The 14,393-nt window shown below is 35.9% G+C and overlaps 1 protein-coding gene across 12 annotated transcripts in view; it reads left to right on the top strand.

Annotated features, from left to right (window-relative positions):
* The window catches only part of LOC106667815 (protein eva-1 homolog C), a 618,009-nt gene that overhangs the window by 416,783 nt on the left and 186,833 nt on the right, over positions 1 to 14,393 (top strand). For 11 of the 12 annotated variants that reach the window (XM_024227529.1, XM_024227530.1, XM_014396011.2 and 8 more), the window contains one exon: positions 13,733 to 13,935. In XM_024227529.1, the coding sequence (XP_024083297.1) occupies positions 13,733 to 13,935 (203 nt within the window). The remainder of the gene's footprint in view (positions 1 to 13,732; positions 13,936 to 14,393) is intronic. The other variant, XM_014396016.2, reaches the window with a different exon arrangement.

Below are 14,393 nucleotides of genomic sequence, written 5' to 3'. Positions count from 1 at the left end.
TAAAATCTTTTAATTAATTAAGGTTTTTAGTTGAGATAAATCGTGGTCACGATAGCTCAAGTGGTAGAGCAGCGGCGTGGGCCGAAGATCGTGGGTTCGAATCCCGCTCGTGACACTGACTTTTTTATCTCAACTAAAAACGTTAATTAACTAAAGTTTAAACATCATCTCCTTTTACTTGTCATAGATCAAAATCATTTGTAAAGTTTCCACGCAATGTCAATAATTATAGTTGCTATTTTATTACAACATGAAAAAATATTTTCGTTAATAATTTTTCTCATTTGTTTTACCGTCTAATACTTAAAGATTCTATGCTTCTAATTAACAATATTCTACATACCAAACTTACTAAAAATATAATGAATGAATATAATAAAAATTAAAGATACAGACGCTGAAGGAAAACAATAACATTTATGAATGAAACAAAATTCATTCGGCTTCTGGTGAAACATGTCCTTTCCCTCTGTTGAAAATATCAATCACCTAATTAATTAACACTTTTTTTATTTCTGGCCACATTTAATAAACTTAATTGACTATACGCACGAAGTGGTAAACGTATTTGCGCAGTTTTGCTCCGACGGAAGGCTTGTATCTCTAATTACTTACCGGGAAATTAATTTTTCATCCGAAACGACTTGAAATGTTGTTCTCATGGGATATCATGCGAGGGCACGATAAATGAAAAAAGGTAGATTACGAACGGTCAAGGAAAAATTACAAAAGATATACCGATTGTATGCCAGATTATTTAGCCCAATGAACAAAACTGGATAACATTAACAACAACAAAAATAAAGAATTCTCCTCTTCAGAGACGCGTTAATAGGAAAGATTGATAAAAGCGTCAAGAAATTAAAAGAGAAAGAATGCGAGGTAATCTTCTTCTGTATTCCGAGTCACGTCGGTCTGAAAGGAAATTAAGAGGCTGACAAAGGGGCAAAAGAAGCAGTAACAATGCCCCATGACCCGGACACTCCGGTCAATCCAGCGGACGCTAAAAACGCAATGAAAAAATTAAGCTGGAATGACTGGCAAGTCCGCTGGAATACTATGTCCGAAAAGGTAAAAATCAGTGAAACCTTCCCGATGAAGATAATTATGTAAAGGTGATCATAAAAACGACAGAAAGAATTATTCTTACATACAATTAAGGATAGGGATGGTTAGGGATGGTTTTATGGGGGCGTCGGTGGCCGCAACGGTTTAAGCCAGAAACACACTTACCCGATGCTACGCCATGCGACGCTACCCGATCCCACCCGAAGCCTTGCCACGTTTTGGTGGGGTGTGCACATCTATCCGACGCAAGTACACGTCGCGTACAGTCCACAGCGTTTATCACAATAATCACTATCACAATCGCAACGCCTCTTTTGTTCTTAATGCACTATTTTGAGCAAAACCTTGTAATAAATTGTTAGTTAAATTTTATGAGCACAACCATCTAATAAATTGTTTGTTAAACTTAATTGTTTTAAATAAAGTTACTCCATCATAATTAAACAATGTTTATAAAAACTTATGCATTTTTGATGTCGTTTAATTTGGTTTACATTAAAATAACATGTTCTAATTAATATAACGACAAAATTACATGTACTTAGTTTGAAATAAACTACAAAAAAATATGAGTGTCCTGTTCTGATGCTACCCGACATTACAAAATGGTGTAATTTTCCGCGCAAAACTATGAAATAAATTGTTAATTAAATTTTATGAGCAAAATAAATTGTTCCAATTTTAGTATATATACCGCCGAAGCGAGTACAATAAATTGTTAGTTAAATTCATTATATCAAAAAATCGTAATCCGGTGTTTTGATTAATTTTCTATCAAACCAATAAAATTAATTTTTTAAATAAAAACTAATTAATTTTTAATCATAGTTAATTTGGTTTATATTAAAATAAGTATGTTGTACTTAATATAACGACAATAATACATGTAGTTTGAATAAAAATATGAGTGTCCGGTTCTTTTGTCTTCGACTGTACTCGATGCGACCCGACGAAAATCTGGAAAGTGGGGAGCAGAGCGTAGAGTAGGTTAGCGTGGCATAGCATCGGGTAGATGTGCACGGGGGTAATGCAACCTTATGGAAAATCGGAGTTTGGATTTGCGTCGGGTAGCATCGGGTAGATGTGCACGGGGGTAATGCAACCTTATGGAAAATCAGAGTTTGGATTTGCGTCGGGTAGCATCGGGTAAGTGTGTTTCTGACTTTATCGGACAGTCTTTCTCGACGTTGCGCAAACATTCGATTGGGTCTGGCATGTTAGAATGCAGTGTAATCTCAAAGGCGAGATTACCTCTCCACTACCTCCTATCTTAAGCTAAAGTCGAGTTGGGGATATAGCGAGTAAAAAATGAAATTTTTTTTTAGAAGAAAAATAACTCTATTCTGGGACTGGTGACCCCTAAAAATAATATACATGAAATAAATATAGGAAGTTGCTTCTATGAAATAAAGAATCAAATGAGATAGAAATCTTGGCACAATGTATACCAGTAAGGCAGGGCAGAAGAAAAATAACAAGAATATTAAACAAAAAGCATATTGAGGTCATACAGGAAAGGCACAAAATCAATGGTACAATGTAGGAGAATTGTCGGTAAAACATGGGCCACCAAACCATGGGTAGCCAAATGGCTAGTCTGCAATTATTCTACCTAGATTCTTGTTCGCAGCTTTAGTATGGTGGAAAGAGTATGAGGTAATGCAACCTTATGGAAAATTTGAATTTGGATTTGCGTCGGGTAGCATCGGGTAAGTGTGTTTCTGGCATTAGGCGTTGACCCGGCTCTTATCACTATAAGGTAAAGGCCCCGAGTTCGAATCCCTGCGCTCGAACCCGACATATCCTTACAAATGGGCTTTTTTTTCAAGAACATCAGAACCCCGAGGGTTCATATAACCTCGTACGTGAATACCCTCGTAAAAAAAGAAATAAACAAAGGATAGGCCACACTTGTCTGACATGTGGGCACCTCCTCGTTTGAAAGAGTCCCAGGAGGCGGGTTGGCAGTGCTTTCTTTTTCTCCTTCTCACATTATCTCTGAACATATTTCGTTCATTCTAACTTTACAGAAATTATTTTCCTTTTCCTCCCCCTCACAATTAATACTTACTTTTTCTGAAATAAAATTTAAACTTCGTTGCAATTATACCAAAATAAGCACATATAGAATATGTATCTAATATCTTATGGCAGTATTGTCCTTAATTAAAAAAATATGTTTAAAAATATTGTTGCACGCAATTTTTAAAAACGCTCCGACTGTTAGAGGTAGGAACAGAAATGAAAGTAAATAAATTATAAACAGAAGGGGTGTCGTAATGTGAGTGTGGTCAGGCTATTAACTTAACGAACTGGTTGTTCTAGTACTTTCATGGTCGGCAGGGGTATGAAGGGGATGTTGAAGAGAAAATGGGAACCGCCTCCTATTCGTGCCTCCTTGGCCTTACAAGATATTAATTTTAATCAAACCATCTTGTGGTAGTCAACTTGTGCTCCTCATGCCAGGTGGTGGTGGCGGTGGATCGGAAGCTGAAAGTGGAACTCGATTAATTATACAGGGCGAAATTAATCGGACTTAAAAAAGCAAAAAACTCTTATTTAACAAATGTTTTTACATAAACCAAAGAAAAAAAACTGGAAATAATGATAAAAAGTATCAAGAAAAGGAATGCGAGTTGATAGCGTTCGACATATGCCTATATGATGAAGACGATTATGTAATAGTTCAAGTTAAGAGGATTTTTTTAATTTGTACTTTTGTACAGGTGAAGTGAAGTTTAATCTGTTCGAAAGGGCACACGCACAAAGACTTGAGCCTTGGGAGGACAAATCGCCGTACCAATCAGACAAGAAGCTTCAAGCCGGACATTTCAGACGCTTGACTCATTTCGACTTATTTTTATCCACAGGTCAAAAATCATTACAAGAAAATAAAAAGTTTCCATTGAACGGAAGAGGGCTATGAAAAATTGTACACAATTTTTAAAATTAGATGATAAAAAATGAAAAGCCTTGGATTTTACAAATATATTTTATTTGAATACTTCATGGGGGGGAATGAATCTTATAGTTAATCCGTTTGGATAATTTTGAACTATTTCCGTTTATAAATGTTCTCTTGAGTCAATAAATAAACTTTTTTTTATTATCAATCGATTTATATGGTTTGTTTTTTATTATATTATTATTATTATTTCAGGCTGTTTACGAATCGTTTATAAAACAAAACCTACAATTTAAAATAATCTTCAACTTAAGTAAAGTGGAAATTAAAAATTTGTGCTTTGCTATATGAATATACAGGTCGTTCCTGTTCATAACTCGCGATTGTTGAACTTTGCGGTCGGAGAGTAGTTGAACTGTTGACATTTGATCGAAATTAATCAACTCCGGTCCGCCTGCGGCAACATATTTCCCTCTAATGATGATGATGATGATGCTCATATTGGCGAAACGAGTTTTGTAACAGGCGGGTAGTGGAAATAAGAGAACAAAAGACGATGTCAAAAGTAGAAGGAAAATTATTTAATTAGAAATCAATGGAAAATAAATACCGTACCAATTGTACTTAACAATAAGGTTGATTAATGTAAAGTTTTACTATGACTTAAAAAAAGCTTCTTTCCAATTTCATTTTCAAATAAAGAAAACTTTTATATTTTATTTTCAAAATCATACCTTTGCCATATAAGCTTTTGGACAGAAGTAATTTCTAGTTTTGCCATATTTAAGCCAGAAGTTGAATAAAACTGCCTTTAATTAATTTCTATGGCAAATTAATCCGCAAAAAAGGCGGAATGATTGGAAATTTCACAGTTACGCCGTTGGAAAAGGGCAGTTTAATTTCAACCGGAAAATTTGTCGCTTTGTGAGCGTTCCGGGTATGATGGGGATTTATGTGTTTTTTAATTGTTTCATTCGTCACAAACCGCCTTGTTTTGTGTTAACCTAATTTGTTCTATTTGTATTCAGCTTAACTGAAAAGTGAGTAAATAAAACTATACGTGACGCTTATTTAAAAAAAGTCGTTATTTCCAACGAAATTGATTTTATATACATTTTCACAGTATTGTTATTTTTTTAACGTTTCATGTAGATGTTGAACAAAAACTCAAACATTTATGAACTTTCAAAACATTACAATTTTTTTAAACTACTTAAATGGAATTAATTTATTTTTGAAAAAGGTAAGTAGCTAAACTCCATTATAAATTAATTTAATTTGTTTTCCTGTTCTATTATATTTTATGCTAGTTTATAATCACTTATTATTGTACAGTAGGAGTGATCACATAAGTATATAGGTTTTTGTTTTTTGAACAGTTTTTGCTAGACCAGTTTCATGTCATCGATTTAGCGTTATCGATGATTTTGCATGGTTGGATTATGTGAAGGTTAGGTAGGTTTAGGGTTAAAGGTGGCCATTCACGATCACTCCAAATGGAACCGCGCCAAGCCGTACAGCTCCATTTGGAGTGCCTGAAATTTGAGGGGGCATTCACGACCGCTCCACAGCCAGTCGCTCCGAACGCCAACCAGTGAATTACCTTCTCAAAATGGATGACGATCTCTTGTGCTACGCTTCTGTTTATTTATATATTAAAAGCAAAAATTAGAAGAGGAAATGGTGTAAGAAGTGGCTCCTGAACAGAAGCCGTAATACCCACATCAATTTGGTGAAAGATCTTTCCCTAGAACCCGCTGATTGGAGGAACTATTTAAGGATGGATGAAACGTCTTATGTCATTATATTTAGTGTTCTATTGATCAAATTACTTCTTTCAATTAATTAATCTTTTTTCTAAGGTTTTGGTTCAAATGGAAAAGCTAGTGCCACGAGCGGAATCTGAATCCATGGCCTTCGGCTGAATACGCCGCTGCTCTACCACTTGAGCTATCGTGACTTCGATCCTCTCCGACACCAAAAAATGGCCAAAAGAGAGAAAATTCGAAAGTTTGTAGGTTGAGATGGGGAGTTGGTGTCCGAGTGGATCGAACTATCGAAGTCACGATAGCTCAAGTGGTTAGCGTGCGGCGTATTTAGCCGAATGTCGTGGATTCGAATCCCCTCGTGACATTATTTTTTCATTTCAAGCAAAACCTTACAAAAAAAAAATTATATTTACTCCAGCTTGTTACCCTCTTGATTAGAAAACAAAAGACAGTCATTAGAGAAATCATCACTACATGAAAGGTTGGCAACCACATTACGATTTCTCGCTACAGTGATGAACTACAAAGAACTTAAGTTCTCTACTTCGATTTCTGATCATTGTTAGGGGTTATCAATACCGCATCACTCGTTGCGTTTGTATTCTTTGTTTTGAAAATGTCGACCAACTGGTTGAGGATCGAATTGCTTTTATTTTTATCGTGGTAATCATTGTCCACCACTTTCTATAAACATGGTAAACTTTCATACAATTAAATCACTGAACAATAAAATCTTGATTGGATGTCATTACCAATAAAGAATGAACGTTTTTGACTTTTTGCGAATGTACGACGGAGATTTTTGCTCAATGACAGAAAGACGGAGACTGCGCCAAAAAAACGCGGGTTTCCAATTCACGACCAAGCCAGCTCTCCAATATTCCACCGTTCACGCCAGGTTTTCCCATTCACGAACGCACCATGCCGTCGTCGCGCCGTAGATATTTGGAGTGGCGCGATGGTGTTTGGACCTGTCGAATATTCGGCCAGTTCAGTTTTGCCATTGACGTGGTTTTTGGAACGGCGTCGCTCCGTTTGGACTGCTAGGAGCGATCGTGAATGGCCGCCTTAAGATAGAGGGTTACGATTGGTATATCGATATTTCTAAATCACCCTCACTCTCTCTTTTCCTTTCTCTCCCGATCTCTCTCACTCCCACTCTCGCTCTTTCCCCCTTTTTCGTGTTTTTTAGTATATCTCTCTTCTGTCTCGTTTTATCTATATTCTACTTATTAATATATGATTCGGTTTAAACGTTGGTTATATAAATTTCGAACTGTCTTAGGGCTTAATCCTCTTACATTTTAAAATATCTTAGATGATTACTATGTTCAGGTCTGTCGATTTTGCCGAATCTATCTTTCTATTGATATATATTTCTATGTCTGTTTTCTTTGTCTTTATTCAACCTCATCACTTTCCTTCGTCAAGCTGTTTTCTCCATTGCATCTGGTTCTTGTAAACAATTTTTTTTCTACTTTCCGAACTTTCAGAATTCAGAAAACGTCTGTCGATTTTGTGGAATCTATCCACATATATATCTATATACCCATATGAATGTATGTGTTTCTGTTTTTTGTTCTATTCAAAATTTGTCCTCAATCTTCCTCCTCCACCATTTTTTCTTGTTACCTCCTCTTAGGTTTCCTTACATTTTTCGACCTATTAGATGTTTCTATTATTCAGCACACGTTTTTATTTTTATTATGGATTTTACACTTTTATTATATTTCTCTCTCTCTCTCTCTCTCTCTCTCTCTAAAAAAAAAAAAAAACAAAAAAACAATGTGACTACCCTCATTTACTAAATACATGCATTCGTTATAATTTTTATTTTTTATTGTTTCTGGATATTTTTAAAGAAAGATAAGGATGATAAGGATATATAAAAAGATATAGCTAAATAAACATTTTGAAAATATCAATTCATACAAAGTATTACCTCCCCTTGCGTTGATCACCGCTTCCATTCGACTTGGCATCGATTTTATGAGGTTTCTTGCGAATGTAGTGGTTTTGAATATTTTCAAACACCTCGAACAGTGCCATGCTTAATTCCCGCAAAAACTCTGTCATCGCAAGGGACTTTTTATCCTCTTTGACAACTCTTCCCAAGGTGTTCGATACGATTTACGTCGGGACTACAACCTGGACCCTCAACTTATTGAATTGAAGCCCGTTGTAACCACCAATGCTCTATGGCGCCTTGCTTTGTCATGCAGGAAAATTAAATCGTCGCCAATTATGGTCATATAAAGAAAAAAATCTTTAGATAACATCTTCCGTATGGTGGAGCTTTTAGGGAACCTCGATGAAAATCCAGTTCGTGGTACCTTCCATAGAAATGCCACCCAAACCATAACACCTCCATAGCTTTTCCGGAGAGAAAACGTTTCGGGAATATATCGCTCTCCTTTTCTTCTCCAAACCCTCTCTCGGCCGTCAGAAGTCCTCACACAAAACCTTGATATATTTGAAAACAAGATTTCAGTCCAATTTTTCAAGCAATAGATGTGATTTCTTGTGAAACTTCACCGTGCTGATTTGTGCCTTGTCATCAGATCTGGACCAATGGGAGTCCTCCTCGCACTTTTGAAATCCTTGCTTTACAGGGCGTAAACCTTTCTAACTTGTTGAAGTCGTTGCTTAATCTCAACAGCAGAATGTCGATTACGTAGTACATTCGAAACAGTAAAACCATCACCGCTTTCGTACAGCTGCTCTCGTAATGTTAAACAGCTGGAAACATACTCTTGACTTTTTTCATCTTCTAACAATACTAGGATTCTAGCCGAATCTGTAATCAAACCATCACTCAACGAATTTTGAAACTTAAATATAGTACAGCTTAAAAAATCAAATCACCGGAACGTAGAAAGAACCTTTACAGAAAAACCAACAAAGAAGAGATTGACTACTCAACGATCGATTTATAATCGAAATATAAACCAATGCTGGAGATTTTATCTGCGTTTAACTTAACGCTAAACATTTAAAAAGGATCAAATATCGTCGAAAGGATAATAAATAGAGGATTATTTTAGGGATAATTAAATATTTGAAGTATGGCCAATCTTATTGCCTCTCAGTGTGTTTATATATATNTATATATTTCTTTGTTTCTATCCAGCCTTGCTTCTAGCTCTCATTCCTTCACTTTTCTTTAAATACCCACCATCCCGGCCTTCTTATTTCTTTACCTCTGCCTCTTTTCTTGTTTCATTAAGCCCTAAATGTTTCTACCTTTCTCTGTATTTCTTTTCTCTTATAATGTATAAAATAACTGTTTGCAAAATCTACGTAAGCCGTGTTGTTATTTAACTCTGTACTTTATTTAAAAAATCTTACAAAATTCAATTTTTTAATATCACCCTATCTATCGTATTAACGAAGTAAATTTGTCTTGTAGATAGAAAGAAGTAATGAAAAAAATTGATTTCCTCAGTATTTACGTTTTGAATTTTTGATATTTATCGATAAGTTAAAGGTTCAAAATTCAACAGAACTTTTATCTCTTATCTACTGCTTTAATCTCAAGAAAAGTAAAGAAATTTGAGTTTATTGAGAAATATTAAATGAGAGACATTTGTACTTTGTTAACTTGAACAATGATAAAAAAAAATTCTCCTTTCCTTTCTTCTTGGTTGTTGGCTTATTTGAAATCTTTTTAAAAGTGTTTTCCAGGAGCATAGAACGTGCATTAATTTCCAAAAATGAAACGAGACTGAAGGGGGATGGTGCCTTCGAAATTGATATCGCTTTAATAAAATATTTCAAAAGTTAGTAACTGCCTGAAAAACACCATAAAAAGATGTTCAAATGGTACAAATTGCTTTCTTCTTAATAATCATCAGTATATGAATGTTATATTAAATGTTTTTACCCTTTGCCCAAAGTAAATGGAATGCTTGTTTTTGAAATTATTGAGGCAGGAATGATGTCTAATCACTAAATGGGACAGGAAGTGCCATTTCTATCTGCAGGTTTCACTAGTCCATTTTAGGAATTGCAGTTCACCCACCATTACGATGTAGGACAAGAAATCCCTTTCTTATTCCGAGTACTAATTCGGGTCGTTTCCCTTTGGACATAACCGATGAGTAGGCACATTCATCACTGTTGGGCCGGTTGCTAATAGCGAGTCCTCCCGTCCCCACAGCCCTTTCACGGGCGAAACGGAAAGATTGATATTGCACAAGGGAAAAGCCGATTAATGGAAGCCGCCGGACGGCTTTCATTCAAAATAAGGGAAAACTAGATGATTAGTCGTTGTTACATCAGGTTCCACTGGATCATAACTTCCCCTGTCGGAGTGGTCTATTATACCTATCTGACATGTCAAGTTTCTGCCTTTAAAAGCGAATTACACACATAATTGTGTATATAACTCGGTAATTATGTCAAATTATAATATGTTTATAAGTCAAATTAACTTTTCTTACATAAATAAGTCGATACGTGAAAAGATGAGATGAACAAAAAAAATTCTTTTTACTTGAAAATAATTGAGAAATTTTTTTACAGTATGTGATTTAAAGTGTTATTTTAGGGGGCGTCGGTGGCCGCAACGGTTTAGGCGTTGACACGGCGCTCATCACTGTAAGGTAAAGGTCCCGGGTTCGAATCCAGCGGCCCCGCATTCGAACCCGACATACTTACAAATGGGCTTTTTTCAATAACACCGGGGTTTATATGACCTCTGCTGTTGCGAACCCTCGTTAAANCATATTTTAAAAAAATATTAGGTAAATTCTTGATTTTCTCTTGGTTCCTAGGGACTATTACCAAGATCCCGCGGAAATGTTATATATGTGTGTGTATATATAGGGTGTCCCAGTTCCTTCTGACGAAAACCAGGGAATCGATTCTACTCTTCGTTTGGAGCAAAAGATGCTCAGGAGAAAATTTTCCGGGGGCAGACCTCAGTTTTAGCTGTCTACGCACATGGTTGTGCTCCAGGTAAACAGCTATTTGGGGCTAAGCTGGCACACCTCTCACTGGCTACTGGCTTGGGAATTTCGCCCAGGTTGCGAGAGTGGGAAAAGAAGGACTCCTAGGGAGGGCAACCCTCGGGTGAGTACCTTAGGTGTGCTTATGTCAGTGTGAGTGTTTTGGCTTGTACGTTTGTTTCTCTCAGTAGGTATGTGAATACCCGGGAACGAGCTATGTAGTGAGAAGCACGACCTGGGACGACCGCGTACCTACCAGAACTGACCCCAGCATAAACGAAATCCATAACATCAAAAATTTCCTATGGACACCTGTCCAAATCTCAACGGTAAAGAAATAATTTAAGGTTTTAGGTTTTTTTTAATTTTTCGACTTACCTCCACTAAATTGCTTATAAACTTCAGAATTACTGACTGCAGAAAAATCTATATATCACCAACCTGAGGATGTTGCCAGATGTTAACATAAAGCAAACTGATTGAATCGATCTATAAAGAACTGACACGAAACTCAACAACCAGACGGATTTCCTGGAAAATTGGGCGTTCCTTCATACAAGTTTTTCCAACAAAATGCAACTTTTTTGGGCCTTCCAGAGAAACAATCGAAAACGTTGGGCTTACCGCTGGTAGCTGATGGGATGAGGCACTTTTAAGGGAATTTGCAAAGCCCCAGGGGTTTGTAGTTACTAACAGTTACCAATCCAACATTTTCAAAAAAATTCCAAATTTCAACATATCTTTTTTTCCTGAATTTTTCATGCAGGACTTTTCCATCAATTTTGCAATGCAAATAAGTTTTCTTACAGTAAATTTAACGTTCTTTCAGGTGGCCCAAACCAAATTTTTCTACAGTTAGGATTTCTGAAATGTATGAGCAATTTAGTAGACCTAAGTCAAAAAATAAAAAAAACCCAAACCGTAAATTATTCTTTACCGTGGAGATTTGCACAGGGCTTTATGGGAAGTTTTTTGTTGTAAATGGTGAGTAGAAACACCTCCTGAAATATATATATTTTTTCGAAAATTTTCGGAAAGTTCTCTATTTTGAAGATATTCGTCAATTTAGGTTTTTTCAACTTTTCACTACCTTGCCACATAAAAATGCTTACAACTTCCAAAATGTTGAGACTACAACTAATCCAATTACACCATTCGAAAGAACGCTAAATTTGCTGTAAGATACTTTTATTTTCAATAATCTGAATGACATAAAATGTCAGCCAAAATCAGTTGGAACATGTCAAAATTACAAAATTTAAAATTTTGGTCATGATTGCACGTTTTAATGAGGTTACAAAAAAATACCTACAACTTGTCAAATTTCACAAAAACTTCTTAATCTAATATGCTTTACAAGAAGTTTTTGTGAAATTTGACAAGTTTTAGGTATTTGTTGTAAACTCAGTAGAACGTGTCCAACGTCCACATCCTAAATGTATTTGTTAAATGTAAACAATGTTTGTAAATCCCAGGCCCTGAAGATGATGTTAATAAAGATCGAAACGTTGGCACGATAAAGAAAATGTCTTTCTGAAACCTACATCACACCAGACCGCATCTCACGATTTCTAAATAAATATTCTGTTAGATATAATAATTTAGATGTATTTTAACTGGCCGCGGAAAGAAAGAATTAAAAATTATTCCAGTACAAAAGGATAAAGAGAATTCAGGATAATCAACAAGCTGGTCGTACAATCGCCGCCCGGGCCCGCTAACGACCCGGAAACGACAGAGTCGAATTAAAATTTCGTCAGCTTTATATTCAATAAAGTCGAGACTTTTTTCCGTTTGGAAATCTCTTTATCATATTTTTTTATGGCAACCGTTTCATCTCATTTCCTTTGGAAGTTACTTTGCCGTTATCAAATGGTACGATTTATCGATTAACTGGATTTTTCTCGTCAAGAAGGGAAGTAAGACTTGGAAGTGAAATGTGCCGAGGAAAGCCAACATCTGCAAGACGGTAATTAGGCTACCATTTGCTTACCATTCAAGTGGTTCAAACTTGACAGTAGGCAACAACTCTTGGTTTATAAATTAGACTATAAAGCCCTAGATGCCTGTACGCAGGGGTGTAACTTAACCGACAACATTAAGAAACCAGAGATAACACTGGATAAATTTCACCAGAGGCGCAAACACTTGAAATACAAAAACTTCTAGAAATGGAAGTTTTTAAAAACCTTTTCACAGAAAATAACAAAATTTAGAACCGTTTGAGTTTATTTGTTGGTTTAATTTCTTGTTATTTCTGTCTTTTTAAATAATTTGATCTATTATATTTGACTTACTATGAATAAGAAACTCCCTCTTTTTGAAACCTTCTCATTTTTCTGAAGTTAATTACTTACCCAACTTCCACAGTATAACATCTACCAGTCATGATCTAATTACATCCACCATAGTTTGAAACATACCTCACAAGTCTATAGACTATTCTTAACCACAATATGTACAATGCCATCCTACACACGACTTAGTTTCCTCTTGCCTGGAAATATTCTGTATTGTTCTTGAAATACATCGATAACATCGGAAGAGAAACATATTTAAAAAAAATATTAGGTAAATTCTTGATTTTCTCTTGGTTCCTAGGGACTATTACCAAGATCCCGCGGAAATGTATCTACAGTTTTAATAATTAATATCAACAAAAAAAGTTTCATTAAAATCCGTTACCCCACATCCGTAGCCTCCTTGTTAAATAAAATAGGTAAGATTCACGGCGCTGAAAATCTGCTATACCAGCATCACAGCCGGGTCTTCCGCCACAGTAGTTTTCAGCGCCGTGAACTTAAAAACCTGTTTTTTAAATATAATTACAAACAGATTAAATTCTTACTTTCGCAATTAAAAATCTGCTTTAGTATTTGCTTGCAAAACCAACTCACACATCGGATAGACATTTCCGCTGCACATTAAGGATATCCAATGAATGATTAAAGGAATGAAGGACTACATACAAATAAATTATTTTTTAAGGGATTTTCTGGTGATGGTGACTAACAATATTTTTATTTGTCTATGTCTAACAGCACTTCTGTCAGGTACGCTGAGACGGTACGAGAAGGCCGCCTGCGAGGACGAGTCGCTGGCACTCAGTTGCCCCCAGGGTACGTCGATATCCGTCGAGATCGCCCAGTACGGGATCAACCCGAGAGCTGCTTCAACACTTTGCCCTCCACCGATCCCGGCCATAAGTCAGACATCGCCCTGCACACCACCTAACGGGCTTCAAGTAAGAAAAATCTTAATTTTTTTAAATTAATAACATGGGAAAATTACGTTGTAATAACAAAAAAATGAGCGAGGCGCTAAATATGATATGACAGCTTACTTAAAATGAAAAAATGAAGTTAAACTTTATGAAAGGTATCGGTTGAAATGCAAAAGCTATTGTCACAAGCGGGATTCGAACTCGCAACCTTCTGCTAAAAACGCTGCTGCTATAGCCATTTTGATCTATCGTGACTTCGATCCACTCGGACATCAACTTCCCATCTCATCCTACCTTTCGAATTTTCTTTTTTGCCATTTTTCATATGTCGTGTAATCAGGATTCGATTTTCGACGACAAATGAAATAGGAGAGCTTTAGTGAAAATATACTTAGTTTTTAATTATTAAATCCATTATGTTTCGTGGTCCGATTGGTCAAATAACTTCTTTCAATTAATTAATTAATTAACCTTTTTTC

Source organism: Cimex lectularius, unplaced genomic scaffold, assembly GCF_000648675.2.
Source record: "Cimex lectularius strain Harlan isolate CLEC.00 unplaced genomic scaffold, Clec_2.1 scaffold87, whole genome shotgun sequence".
NCBI classification, from domain to species: Eukaryota; Metazoa; Arthropoda; class Insecta; order Hemiptera; family Cimicidae; genus Cimex; species Cimex lectularius.
The sequence above is the reverse complement of the archived record's forward strand: the minus strand, read 5'-3'. Positions and strand labels throughout refer to the sequence as shown.